This window comes from Oncorhynchus masou, chromosome 6, assembly GCF_036934945.1.
Source record: "Oncorhynchus masou masou isolate Uvic2021 chromosome 6, UVic_Omas_1.1, whole genome shotgun sequence".
Lineage (NCBI taxonomy): Eukaryota > Metazoa > Chordata > Actinopteri > Salmoniformes > Salmonidae > Oncorhynchus > Oncorhynchus masou.
This window is the reverse complement of record NC_088217.1, coordinates 9,156,228-9,170,510: the sequence shown is the minus strand read 5'-3', so window position 1 is coordinate 9,170,510 and position 14,283 is coordinate 9,156,228. Positions and strand designations below refer to the sequence as shown.

Here is a 14,283-nt window from a genome sequence, read left to right as displayed (position 1 = left end):
TGCACCTGCCTTAGGCAATGAGAAAATGTGTCTTAATTGCCACACACAGAGAGACCTGAGTTCTGAAGTCGGATAAATCATATGTTCCTATGGATATTTAGTCTCATTTCGACTCGATTAAGAACCAACCCCACGGACAACCGGCACAGTAAATGAATATATAATGATATTAAACGTTCGTGACAGAAGTTGTTTTGTTTCTCCCCCCCCATGTTGTTATGTGTGGCTTTGCTGTACAGGCAAATGGAAAGAATAGTCACATTTAGGAGACAGGCGGCCGGTGGCACTTTAAACAGGCTCATATTAATGGTTGGAACGAATGAAATGGAAGAGAATCGAAGACATCAAACACCTGGTTTCCATCCGTCATCTCCTCAGCAGCCTCCTGAGATTCAGGACTACGTACTGTAGGACCAGGGGGGCCCCCTATAGGTGGGGGGGGGGACTCGGTTTGTTTGTGGCTTCACTTGTGGGCAATTCTTTTCATGTATTTGTTTACAACAACAAAAAGTTACCACTACAAAATGCACGTTATCTAATGAGATCACTATTTCTATATTAAAAAGTGTTGTCAACTTAGCTTTGATTCCTCTAAATGAGGAGGTGAAATGTTTGTTTCTTCTGCTGTGATCAGGTATAGGTTAGTGGCACGGCCTCCACGTCCTGTGTGGCTCAGTCGGTAGAGCATGGCGCTTGCAACGCCAAGCGTCGTGGGTTCGTTTCCCACTAGGGCCACCCATATGTAAAAGTAGTGGCCCCAGCCGACTTGTAAGTCGCTTTGGACAAAAGCGTCTGCTAAATGGGATATATTATTATTATATTACTATTGTATTTCACCTTTATTTAACCAGGTAGGCTAGTTGAGAACACCTTTATTTAACCAGGTAGGCTAGTTGAGAACATCTTTATTTAACCAGGTGGGCTAGTTGAGAACATCTTTATTTAACCAGGTAGGCTAGTTGAGAACATCTTTATTTAACCAGGTAGGCTAGTTGAGAACACCTTTATTTAACCAGGTGGGCTAGTTGAGAACATATTTATTTAACCAGGTAGGCCAGTTGAGAACATCTTTATTTAACCAGGTGGGCTAGTTGAGAACACCTTTATTTAACCAGGTAGGCCAGTTGAGAACACCGAAATTTAACCAGGTGGGCTAGTTGAGAACACCTTTATTTAACCAGGTGGGCTAGTTGAGAACACCTTTATTTAACCAGGTGGGCTAGTTGAGAACATCTTTATTTAACCAGGTGGGCTAGTTGAGAACACCTTTATTTAACCAGGTAGGCTAGTTGAGAACATCTTTATTTAACCAGGTGGGCTAGTTGAGAACATCTTTATTTAACCAGGTGGGCTAGTTGAGAACACCTTTATTTAACCAGGTGGGCTAGTTGAGAACATCTTTATTTAACCAGGTGGGCCAGTTGAGAACATCTTTATTTAACCAGGTAGGCCAGTTGAGAACACCTTTATTTAACCAGGTAGGCTAGTTGAGAACACCTTTATTTAACCAGGTAGGCTAGTTGAGAACACCTTTATTTAACCAGGTAGGCTAGTTGAGAACACCTTTATTTAACCAGGTAGGCTAGTTGAGAACACCTTTATTTAACCAGGTAGGCTAGTTGAGAACAAGTTCTCATTTACAACTGTGACCTGGCCAAGATAAAGCATAGCAGTGTGAACAGACAACACAGAGTTACACATAGAGTAAACAATTAACAAGTCAATAACACAGTAGAAAAAAAGAGAGTCTATATACATTGTGTGCAAAAGGCATGAGGAGGTAGGCGAATAATATAATTTAGCAGATTAACACTGGAGTGATAAATGATCAGATGGTCATGTGCAGGTAGGTTTCCTATTTCCTTAATAGCCTGTCCAGGAAAAAAACTATTTTGTCTGTAGGTCCCATTGGTTATTGATGGTGTGAGATACTAGATGGAACAGAGGGAGCGTGAAGTGAACCAGTCTCCGGACCTGAAAGGCAAACAGCCTACACATTGCGCCAATAGGGTTAACCAACTTAGTGGGAAACGTGCAGCATATAGTGAGGATCGCTACAATATGTCCAAGTTATGAAAATCATCCATTTGAATGATAACACATTGATATTTGGAAATAAGGGAAAACTTAGGGCTACTCATAAGTTCCCTACTGAAGTAATCCACTTGGAAACAACAGGGTTAAATCAAGGTTGTTTCCACATAATTTCAACCGAAAGATGACGTTGTATCAACGTATGATTGGATTAGGGAGAAGTCATCAACATCAGGGAATTTAGTCTGAATCCAATAACATGGTGACATGTCTGATTGATTTCCCGTTGAATTCACGTTATATGACTCGGAAAATCAAAGCTGGCCGTTTAACTGACGTCTGTGCCCAGTGGGACTTTAAATGCCACGGCCTCCCCACCCACGGCCCCCACCCACGGCCTCCCCACCCACGGCCACCCCACCCACCCACGGCCCTCCCACACACGGCCACCCCACCCACGGCCTCCCCACCCACGGCCTCCCCACCCACGGCCTCCCCACCCACCCCAAACACGGCCTCCCCACCCACGGCCTCCCCACCCACGGCCTCCCCAACCACGGCCTCCCCACCCACGGCCTCCCCAACCACGGCCACCCCACCCACGGCCCTCCCACCCACGGCCTCCCCACCCACGGCCTCCCCACCCACGGCCTCCCCAACCACGGCCTCCCCACCCACGGCCTCCCCAACCACGGCCACCCCACCCACGGCCCTCCCACCCACGGCCTCCCCACCCACGGCCTCCCCAACCACGGCCTCCCCACCCACGGACTCTCCAACCACGGACTCCCCACCCACGGCCTCCCCACCCACGTCCTCCCCACCCACGGCCTCCCCACCCACGGCCTCCCCACCCTAGGCCTCCCCACCCTAGGCCTCCCCACCCACGGCCTCCCCACCCACGCCCCCACCCACGGCCCCACCCACGGCCACCCCACACGTGGCCACCCCACCCGGGGCCACCCTACCCGCGGCCACCCCATCCACGGCCACACCACCCAAGGCCTCCCCACACACGGCCCCAACCCACGGCCCCCACCCACGGCTCCCACTCACAGCCCCCACACCCATGGCCTCCACCCACGGCTTCCACCCATGCCCCCACCCACGGCCACCCCACCCACGGCCACCCCACCCACGGCCACCCCACCCACGGCCTCCCCACACACGGCCCCCACCCACGGCTCCCACCCACGGCTCTCACCCACAGCACAGCCCCCACACCCATGGCCTCCACCCACGGCTCCCACCCACGCCCCCAACCCACGGCCCCCACCCACGGCCTCCCCACCCACGGCCACCCCACCCACCCACGGCCCTCCCACACACGGCCACCCCACCCACGGCCTCCCCACCCACGGCCTCCCCACCCACGGCCTCCCCACCCACCCCAAACACGGCCTCCCCAACCAAGGCCTCCCCACCCACGGCCTCCCCAACCACGGCCACCCCACCCACGGCCCTCCCACCCACGGCCTCCCCACCCACGGCCTCCCCACCCACGGCCTCCCCAACCACGGCCTCCCCACCCACGGCCTCCCCAACCACGGCCACCCCACCCACGGCCCTCCCACCCACGGCCTCCCCACCCACGGCCTCCCCAACCACGGCCTCCCCACCCACGGACTCTCCAACCACGGACTCCCCACTCACGGCCTCCCCACCCACGGCCTCCCCACCCACGTCCTCCCCACCCACGGCCTCCCCACCCACGGCCTCCCCACCCTAGGCCTCCCCACCCTAGGCCTCCCCACCCACGGCCTCCCCACCCACGCCCCCCACCCACGGCCCCACCCACGGCCACCCCACACGTGGCCACCCCACCCGGGGCCATCCTACCCGCGGCCACCCCATCCACGGCCACACCACCCACGGCCTCCCCACACACGGCCCCAACCCACGGCCCCCACCCACGGCTCCCACTCACAGCCCCCACACCCATGGCCTCCACCCACGGCTTCCACCCATGCCCCCCACCCACGGCCACCCCACCCACGGCCTCCCCACCCACGGCCACCCCACCCACGGCCCCCACCCACGGCTCCCACCCACGGCTCTCACCCACAGCACAGCCCCCACACCCATGGCCTCCACCCACGGCTCCCACCCACGCCCCCAACCCACGGCCCCCACCCACGGCCTCCCCACCCGCGGCCTCCTCACCCACGCCCCCCACCCATAGCACCCCACCCACGGCCTCCAGACCCATGCCCCCCCCCACCCACGGCCACCCCACCCACGTCCCCCCACCCACGGCCCCCCACCCACGGCCCCCCACCCACGGCCTCCCCACCCACGACCCACCCACCCACGCTCCCCCCACCCACGGCCCCCCCACCCACGGCCCTCCCCACCCACGGCCTCCCCACCCACGGCCTATTTTCGCCTAAAATTACATACCCAAATCTAACTGCCTGTAGTTCAGGGCCTGAAGCGGAAACACTTTGCAGTTTGTGGAATTGTGAAATTAATGTAGAAGAATATAACACAATCGATCTGGTAAAAGATAATACAAAGAAAAAAAACTTTTTTTTATTTTTTTTCCTATCTTCTTTAAAATGCAAGAGAAAGGCCGCAATGTATTATTCCACTTTTGGAGCAATTTAGATTTTGGCCACTAGATGGCAGCAGTACATGTGCACAGTTTTAGACTGATCCGATGAGCCATTGTATTTCTGTTCAAAATGTTGTATAAAGACTGCTCAAATGTGCCTAACTAGTTTATTAGTACATTTTCAAGTTCATAACTGTGCACTCTCCTCAAACAATAGCATGGTATTATTTTACTGTAATAGCTACTGTAAATTGGACAGTGTGTTAGATTAACAATAGTTTAAGCTGTCTGACCATATCAGATCCCGTAGAGATGAATAAATACAAATACTCGAATGTAAGTGCCTATTTCCACTATATGATGTGAAGTGTATAGAGTCAAGAGGACAGGACATATTAAGAAGAACGAGAAGAGGGGACAGGCTGTTGTATCAGAGTGAGAAGAGGGGAGAAGAGGGGACAGGCTGTTGTATCAGAGTGAGAAGAGGGGACAGGCTGTTGTATCAGAGTGAGAAGAGGGGAGAAGAGGGGGCAGGATGTTGTGTCAGAGTGAGAAGAGGCGACAGGTTGTTGTGTCAGAGTGAGAAGAGGGGAGAAGAGGGGGCAGGATGTTGTGTCAGAGTGAGAAGAGGGGAGAAGAGGGGGCAGGATGTTGTGTCAGAGTGAGAAGAGGAGAGAAGAGGGGACAGGATGTTGTATCAGAGTGAGAAGAGGGGAGAAGAGTGGACAGCTCCTGGCGTGTGACTCTGTGTGTGTGTGTGGGGGGGGACAGCTCCTCTGCTCCCAGACTGACTTGCAGAACAGTTTCTGCCCCAGGAAAGGATTAACAATCAAGTGTGCTAAAGGGAACTCTTATCACACACACACACACACACGCACGCACGCACGCACGCACACACACACACACACACACACACGCACACACACGCACACACACACACACACACCCTGGCCCCTTCCCTCTCAGTCATCCTGAGCTATTCCGCCTCAACATAATAGAACAAGGGGTGTTGGGGTTTAGCCTGTGAGGCATTGTAGACAGGTGTCTCAGTTCATCAGTGCTTATGGTCACTCCTAATATAACTATGTTGACAACGGGCTGTAAGGAGATAACCGAGCTTGAATCCCTGACACCAGTTGTGTAGGCATCTATTGGCACAGCGCAGGGGGTATTGTGTTACATGGCTGTGCCAGTACTGAGATATTAAAAACAAATGTATTTTTATCTCACCTTCATTTAACCAGATAGGCCAGTTGAGAACACCTTTATTTAACCAGGTAGGCCAGTTGAGAACACCTTTATTTAACCAGGTAGGCCAGGTGAGAACACCTTTATTTAACCAGGTAGGCCAGTTGAGAACACCTTTATTTAGCCAGGTAGGCCAGGTGAGAACACCTTTATTTAACCAGGTAGGCCAGTTGAGAACACCTTTATTTAACCAGGTAGGCTAGTTGAGAACACCTTTATTTAACCAGCTAGGCCAGTTGAGAACACCTTTATTTAACCAGGTAGGCCAGTTGAGAACACCTTTATTTAACCAGGTGGGCCAGTTGAGAACACCTTTATTTAACCAGCTGGGCCAGTTGAGAACACCTTTATTTAGCCAGGTGGGCCAGTTGAGATCACCTTTATTTAACCAGGTAGGCCAGTTGAGAACACCTTTATTTAACCAGCTAGGCCAGTTGAGAACACCTTTATTTAACCAGCTAGGCCAGTTGAGAACACCTTTATTTAACCAGCTAGGCCAGTTGAGAACGCCTTTATTTAGCCAGGTAGGCCAGTTGAGAACGCCTTTATTTAGCCAGGTAGGCCAGTTGAGAACGCCTTAATTTAGCCAGGTAGGCCAGTTGAGAACGCCTTTATTTAGCCAGGTGGGCCAGTTGAGAACACCTTTATTTAGCCAGGTGGGCCAGTTGAGAACACCTTTATTTAACCAGCTAGGCCAGTTGAGAACACCTTTATTTAACCAGGTAGGCCAGTTGAGAACACCTTTATTTAACCTGGTAGGCCAGTTGAGAACACCTTTATTTAACCAGGTAGGCCAGTTGAGAACACCTTTATTTAACCAGGTAGGCCAGTTGAGAACACCTTTATTTAACCAGGTAGGCCAGTTGAGAACACCTTTATTTAACCAGGTAGGCCAGTTGAGAACACCTTTATTTAACCAGCTAGGCCAGTTGAGAACACCTTTATTTAACCAGGTAGGCCAGTTGAGAACACCTTTATTTAACCAGGTGGGCCAGTTGAGAACACCTTTATTTAACCAGCTGGGCCAGTTGAGAACACCTTTATTTAGCCAGGTGGGCCAGTTGAGAACACCTTTATTTAACCAGCTGGGCCAGTTGAGAACACCTTTATTTAACCAGCTAGGCCAGTTGAGAACACCTTTATTTAACCAGCTAGGCCAGTTGAGAACACCTTTATTTAACCAGCTAGGCCAGTTGAGAACGCCTTTATTTAGCCAGGTAGGCCAGTTGAGAACGCCTTTATTTAGCCAGGTAGGCCAGTTGAGAACGCCTTTATTTAGCCATGTAGGCCAGTTGAGAACGCCTTTATTTAGCCAGGTGTGCCAGTTGAGAACACCTTTATTTAGCCAGGTGGGCCAGTTGAGAACACCTTTATTTAACCAGCTAGGCCAGTTGAGAACACCTTTATTTAACCAGGTAGGCCAGTTGAGAACACCTTTATTTAACCTGGTAGGCCAGTTGAGAACACCTTTATTTAACCAGGTAGGCCAGTTGAGAACACCTTTATTTAACCAGGTAGGCCAGTTGAGAACACCTTTATTTAACCAGGTAGGCCAGTTGAGAACACCTTTATTTAACCAGGTAGGCCAGTTGAGAACACCTTTATTTAACCAGGTAGGCCAGTTGAGAACACCTTTATTTAACCAGGTAGGCCAGTTGAGAACACCTTTATTTAACCAGGTAGGCCAGTTGAGAACACCTTTATTTAACCTGGTAGGCCAGTTGAGAACACCTTTATTTAACCAGGTAGGCTAGTTGAGAACACCTTTATTTAACCAGGTAGGCCAGTTGAGAACACCTTTATTTAGCCAGGTGGGCCAGTTGAGAACACCTTTATTTAACCAGGTAGGCCAGTTGAGAACACCTTTATTTAACCAGATAGGCCAGTTGAGAACACCTTTATTTAACCAGCTAGGCCAGTTGAGAACACCTTTACTTAGCCAGGTAGGCCAGTTGAGAACGCCTTTATTTAGCCAGGTAGGCCAGTTGAGAACGCCTTTATTTAGCCAGGTAGGCCAGTTGAGAACACCTTTATTTAGCCAGGTAGGCCAGTTGAGAACACCTTTATTTAGCCAGGTGGGCCAGTTGAGAACACCTTTATTTAACCAGCTAGGCCAGTTGAGAACACCTTTATTTAGCCAGGGAGGCCAGTTGAGAACAAGTTCCAATTTACAACTGCGACCTGGCTAAGATAAAGCAAAGCAGTGCGACACATACAACAACACAGAGTTACACATGGAGTAAAACAAAACATAGTCAATAATACAGTAGAACAAAAGAAAACAAAACGTCTATTTACAGTGAGTGCAAATGAGGTAAGATAAGAGAGTTAATAAGGCAACCAATAGGCCACTGTTGCGAAGTAATTACAATATAGCAATTAAACACTGGAATGGTAGATGTGCAGAAGATGAATGTGCAAGTAGAGATACTGGGGTGCAAAGGAGCAAGTTAAATAAATAAATACTGTATGGGGATGAGGTAGGTAGATATATGGGCTATTTACAGATGGGCTATAAACAGACAGGTGCAGTGATCTGTGAGCTGCTCTGACAGCTGGTGCTTAATGCTAGTGAGGGAGATATGAGTCTCCATCTTCAGTGAATTTTGCAGTTCGATCCAGTCATTGGCAGCAGAGAACTGGAAGGAAAGGCGCCCAAACGAGGAATTGATTTTGGGGATGACCGGTGAGATATACCTGCTGGAGCGCGTGCTACGAGTGGGTGCTGTTATGGTGACCAGTGAGCTGAGATAAGGCGGGGCTTTACCGAGCAGAGACTTGTAGATAACCTGAAGCCAGTGGGTTTGGCCACGAGTATGAAGCGAGGGCCAATCAAAGAGAGTGTACAGGTCGCAATGGTGGGTTGTGAATGGGGCTTTGGTGACAAAACGGTTGGCACTGTGATAGACTGCATCCAGTTTGTTGAGTAGTGTTGGAAGCTATTTTATAGATGACATCACCGAAGCCAAGGATCGGTAGGATGGTCAGTTTTACGAGGGTATGTTTGGCAGCATGAGTGTAGGATGCTTTGTTGCAATATAGGAAGCCGATTCTAGATTCAATTTTGGATTGGAGATGCTTAATGTGAGTCTGGAAGGAGAGTTTACAGTCTAACCAGACACCCAGGTATTTGTAGTTGTCCACGTATTCTAAGTCAGAACCGTCCAGAGTAGTGATGCTGGACAGGTGAGCAGGTGCAGGCAGCGATCGGTTGAATAGCATGCATTTAGTGCGTTTAAGAGCAGTTGGAGGCCATGGAAGGAGTGTTGTATTGCATTGAAGCTTGTCTGGAGGTTCGTTAACACAGTGTCCAAAGAAGGGCCAGAAGTATACAGAATGGTGTCGTCTGCGTAGAGGTGGATCAGAGAATCACCAGCAGCAAGAGCAACATCATTGATGTATTGAAGGACATTGTCATGTAGGAGAAAACAGTTATGTTTCAGATTGTCTTGTTTTAAGATTTAACGTTTTGTATGATAGTGGATTGTTTTTTCATTTAGGGCAAAGGGAAGAAGCTTGTCTTGTGAGGAAAGCAACAAGCTCTCACAGTCTCGCCTCAGAATGAGACGTTCATCAATATTTCCAAAACATCAAAAATAAAAGTTATTGCAAACGTCAAAGGGTTTAAGGTCAGTTTTGACCTTCCTTCCTCTCTCTATATCTCCTTCTCACTCCCTCCCTCTCTCCCCTTCTCTCGTTTTCTCTCTAATGCCTCTCTCTCTCATTCCCTCTATATACCTCTCTCTCTCAATCCTCTCCCTCTCTTTTTCTACACGCACGCACACACACACACACACACACACACACACACACACACACACACACACACACACACACACACAGCTGGTTGTCAGATGGAGGGGGCAAGGACCGAGTTTGGAGAAACCCAGGTTAAGTACACGTGCGATTGGCTTGCACACACACACACACACACACACACACACACACACACACACACACACACACACACACACACACACACACACACACACACACACACACACACACACACACACACACACACACACACAGCTGGTTGTCAGATGGAGGGGGCAAGGACCGAGTTTGGAGAAACCCAGGTTAAGTACACGTGCGATTGGCTTGTCTGCCTGGACTGGAGTACAGAAAAGCAACAGCAGAGGACACCCTTTCCCAAACAATACAGATGTTTCTCTAGCCACATCTAAGAGCACATTTTTACCTCAATGGAAATGTGTTGAATTCATTGGCGTTGACAGATGTATCCCTTCTCCACACTCACAAAGAATCAACACAGCTGAACCTCTATCCTTCATTTGAAGATGAGGATTAAAAACATGAATAATAAAAACATTGAAGTTGACAAGAATTGCGTTTGATTAAATACCTGTTATATCGATAGATAGATTTGACACTTTAAAACACAATTTGACAATTTAAAACACAATACAATCATACATGTGGATAATGCATTCACAATCATCGAGGATGACAAAAAAAAAACTCCTGCTAGACTCCACAGTTGACCCCGCCTCCTAGACTCCACAGTAGACCCCGCCTCCTAGACTCCACAGTAGACCCTGCCTCCTAGACTCCACAGTAGACCCTGCCCCCTAGACTCCACAGTAGACCCTGCCTCCTAGACTCCACAGTAGACCCCGCCTCCTAGACTCCACAGTAGACCCTGCCCCCTAGACTCCACAGTAGACCCTGCCTCCTAGACTCCACAGTAGACCCTGCATCCTAGACTCCACAGTAGACCCTGCCCCCTAGACTCCACAGTAGACCCCGCCTCCTAGACTCCACAGTAGACCCCGCCTCCTAGACTCCACAGTAGACCCTGCCCCCTAGACTCCACAGTAGACACCTCCTAGACTCCACAGTAGACACCTCCTAGACTCCACAGTAGACACCTCCTAGACTCCACAGTAGACCCCGCCTCCTAGACTCCACAGTAGACCCTGCCCCCTAGACTCCACAGTAGACACCTCCTAGACTCCACAGTAGACCCCGCCTCCTAGACTCCACAGTAGACCCTGCCTCCTAGACTCCACAGTAGACTCTGCCCCCTAGACTCCACAGTAGACACCTCCTAGACTCCACAGTAGCCCCCGCCTCCTAGACTCCACAGTAGACCCTGCCTCCTAGACTCCACAGTAGACCCTGCCTCCTAGACTCCACAGTAGACACCTCCTAGACTCCACAGTAGACCCCGCCTCCTAGACTCCACAGTAGACCCTGCCTCCTAGACTCCACAGTAGACACCTCCTAGACTCCACAGTAGACCCCGCCTCCTAGACTCCACAGTAGACCCTGCCTCCTAGACTCCACAGTAGACTCTGCCCCCTAGACTCCACAGTAGACACCTCCTAGACTCCACAGTAGACCCCGCCTCCTAGACTCCACAGTAGACCCTGCCTCCTAGACTCCACAGTAGACCCTGCCTCCATGACTCCACAGTAGACCCTGCGTCCTAGACTCCACAGTAGACACCTCCTAGACTCCACAGTAGACATCTCCTAGACTCCACAGTAGACACCCCCTAGACTCCACAGTAGACCCTGCCTCCTAGACTCCACAGTAGACCCTGCCTCCTAGGCTCCATAGTAGACCACGCCTCCTAGACTCCACAGTAGACCCTGCCCACTAGACTCCACAGTAGACCCTGCCTCCTAGACTCCACAGTAGACCCCGCCTCCTAGACTCCACAGTAGACCCTGCCTCCTAGACACCACAGTAGACCCTGCCCCCTAGACTCCACAGTAGACCCTGCCTCCTAGGCTCCATAGTAGACCCTGCCTCCTAGACTCCACAGTAGACCCTGCCGCTTAGACTCCACAGTAGAGCCTGCATCCTAGACTCCACAGTAGACCCCGCCTCCTAGGCTCCACAGTCGACCCCGTCTCCTATACTCCCGAGTAGACCCTGCCGCTTAGACTCCACAGTAGACCCTGCCTCCTAGACTCCACAGTAGACCCTGCCGCTTAGACTCCACAGTAGACCCTGCCTCCTAGACTCCACAGTAGACCCTGCCGCTTAGACTCCACAGTAGACCCTGCCTCCTAGACTCCACAGTAGACCCTGCCGCTTAGACTCCACAGTAGAGCCTGCATCCTAGACTCCACAGTAGACCCTGCCGCTTAGACTCCACAGTAGAGCCTGCATCCTAGACTCCACAGTAGACCCTGCCCACTAGACTCCACAGTCGACCACGTCTACTAGGCTCCACAGTAGACCCCGCCTCCTAGGCTCCACAGTAGACCACGTCTACTAGGCTCCACAGTAGACCCTGCCCACTAGACTCCACAGTCGACCACGTCTACTAGGCTCCACAGTCGACCCCGTCTCCTAGGCTCCACAGTCGACCCCGTCTCCTAGGCTCCACAGTCGACCCCGCCTCCTAGGCTCCACAGTCGACCCCGTCTCCTAGGCTCCACAGTCGACCCCGCCTGCTAGGCTCCACAGTATAGACCACGCCTCCTAGGCTCCACAGTCGACCCCGTCTCCTAGGCTCCACAGTCGACCCCGTCTCCTAGGCTCCACAGTCGACCCCGTCTCCTAGGCTCCACAGTCGACCCCGCCTCCTAGGCTCCACAGTCGACCCCGTCTCCTAGGCTCCACAGTCGACCCCGCCTGCTAGGCTCCACAGTATAGACCACGCCTCCTAGGCTCCACAGTCGACCCCGCCTCCTAGGCTCCACAGTCGACCCCGTCTCCTAGACTCCCGAGTAGACCACGCATCCTAGGCTCCACAGTCGACCCCGCCTCCTAGGCTCCACAGTCGACCCCGTATCCTAGGCTCCACAGTCGACCCCGCCTGCTAGGCTCCACAGTATAGACCACGCCTCCTAGGCTCCACAGTAGACCCCGTCTCCTAGACTCCACAGTCGACCCCACCTCCTAGGCTCCACAGTCGACCCCGTATCCTAGGCTCCACAGTCGACCCCGCCTGCTAGGCTCCACAGTATAGACCACGCCTCCTAGGCTCCACAGTCGACCCCGTCTCCTAGGCTCCACAGTCGACCCCGTCTCCTAGGCTCCACAGTCGACCCCGCCTCCTAGGCTCCACAGTCGACCCCGTCTCCTAGGCTCCACAGTCGACCCCGCCTCCTAGGCTCCAAGGTCGACCCCGCCTCCTAGGCTCCACAGTCGACCCCGTCTCCTAGGCTCCACAGTCGACCCCGCCTGCTAGGCTCCACAGTATAGACCACGCCTCCTAGGCTCCACAGTAGACCCCGCCTCCTATGCTTCACAGTCGACCCCGTCTCCTAGGCTCCAAAGTTGACCCCGCCTGCTAGGCTCCACAGTATAGACCACGCCTCCTAGGCTCCACAGTAGACCCCGCTTCCTAGGCTCCACAGTCGACCCCGCCTGCTAGGCTCCACAGTATAGACCACGCCTCCTAGGCTCCACAGTTCACCCCGCCTCCTAGGCTCCACAGTCGACCCCGTCTCCTAGGCTCCACAGTCGACCCCGTCTCCTAGGCTCCACAGTCGACCCCGTCTCCTACACTCCACAGTCGACCCCGCCTCCTAGGCTCCACAGTCGACCCCGCCTCCTAGGCTCCACAGTCGACCCCGTCTCCTAGGCTCCACAGTCGACCCCGCCTGCTAGGCTCCACAGTATAGACCACGCCTCCTAGGCTCCACAGTCGACCCCGCCTCCTATGCTCCACAGTCGACCCCGCCTCCTAGGCTCCAAGGTCGACCCCGCCTCCTAGGCTCCACAGTCGACCCCGTCTCCTAGGCTCCACAGTCGACCCCGCCTGCTAGGCTCCACAGTATAGACCACGCCTCCTAGGCTCCACAGTAGACCCCGCCTCCTATGCTTCACAGTCGACCCCGTCTCCTAGGCTCCAAAGTTGACCCCGCCTGCTAGGCTCCACAGTATAGACCACGCCTCCTAGGCTCCACAGTAGACCCCGCTTCCTAGGCTCCACAGTCGACCCCGCCTGCTAGGCTCCACAGTATAGACCACGCCTCCTAGGCTCCACAGTTCACCCCGCCTGCTAGGCTCCACAGTCGACCCCGTCTCCTAGGCTCCACAGTCGACCCCGTCTCCTAGGCTCCACAGTCGACCCCGTCTCCTACACTCCACAGTCGACCCCGCCTCCTAGGCTCCACAGTCGACCCCGCCTCCTAGGCTCCACAGTCGACCCCGTCTCCTAGGCTCCACAGTCGACCCCGCCTGCTAGGCTCCACAGTATAGACCACGCCTCCTAGGCTCCACAGTCGACCCCGCCTCCTATGCTTCAAAGGCGACCCCGTCTCCTAGGCTCCAAAGTCGACCCCGCCTGCTAGGCTCCACAGTATAGACCACGCCTCCTAGGCTCCACAGTCGACCCCGCCTCCTAGGCTCCACAGTCGACCCCGCCTCCTAGGCTCCACAGTCGACCCCGCCTCCTAGGCTCCACAGTCGACCCCGCCTCCTAGGCTCCACAGTCGACCCCGTCTCCTAGGCTCCACAGT

General features: G+C 53.0%; 1 protein-coding gene across 1 annotated transcript; it reads left to right on the top strand.

Moving 5' to 3' along the window:
• The first annotated feature begins 2,394 nt into the window (after positions 1–2,394).
• On the top strand, positions 2,395–13,983 carry LOC135541241 (basic proline-rich protein-like). Its single transcript, XM_064967341.1, has 2 exons — positions 2,395–4,408; positions 13,880–13,983. Exons 1-2 carry the CDS (start codon positions 2,395–2,397, stop codon positions 13,981–13,983), a joined length of 2,118 nt encoding a protein of 705 aa, XP_064823413.1.
• The last annotated feature ends 300 nt before the right edge of the window (positions 13,984–14,283 follow it).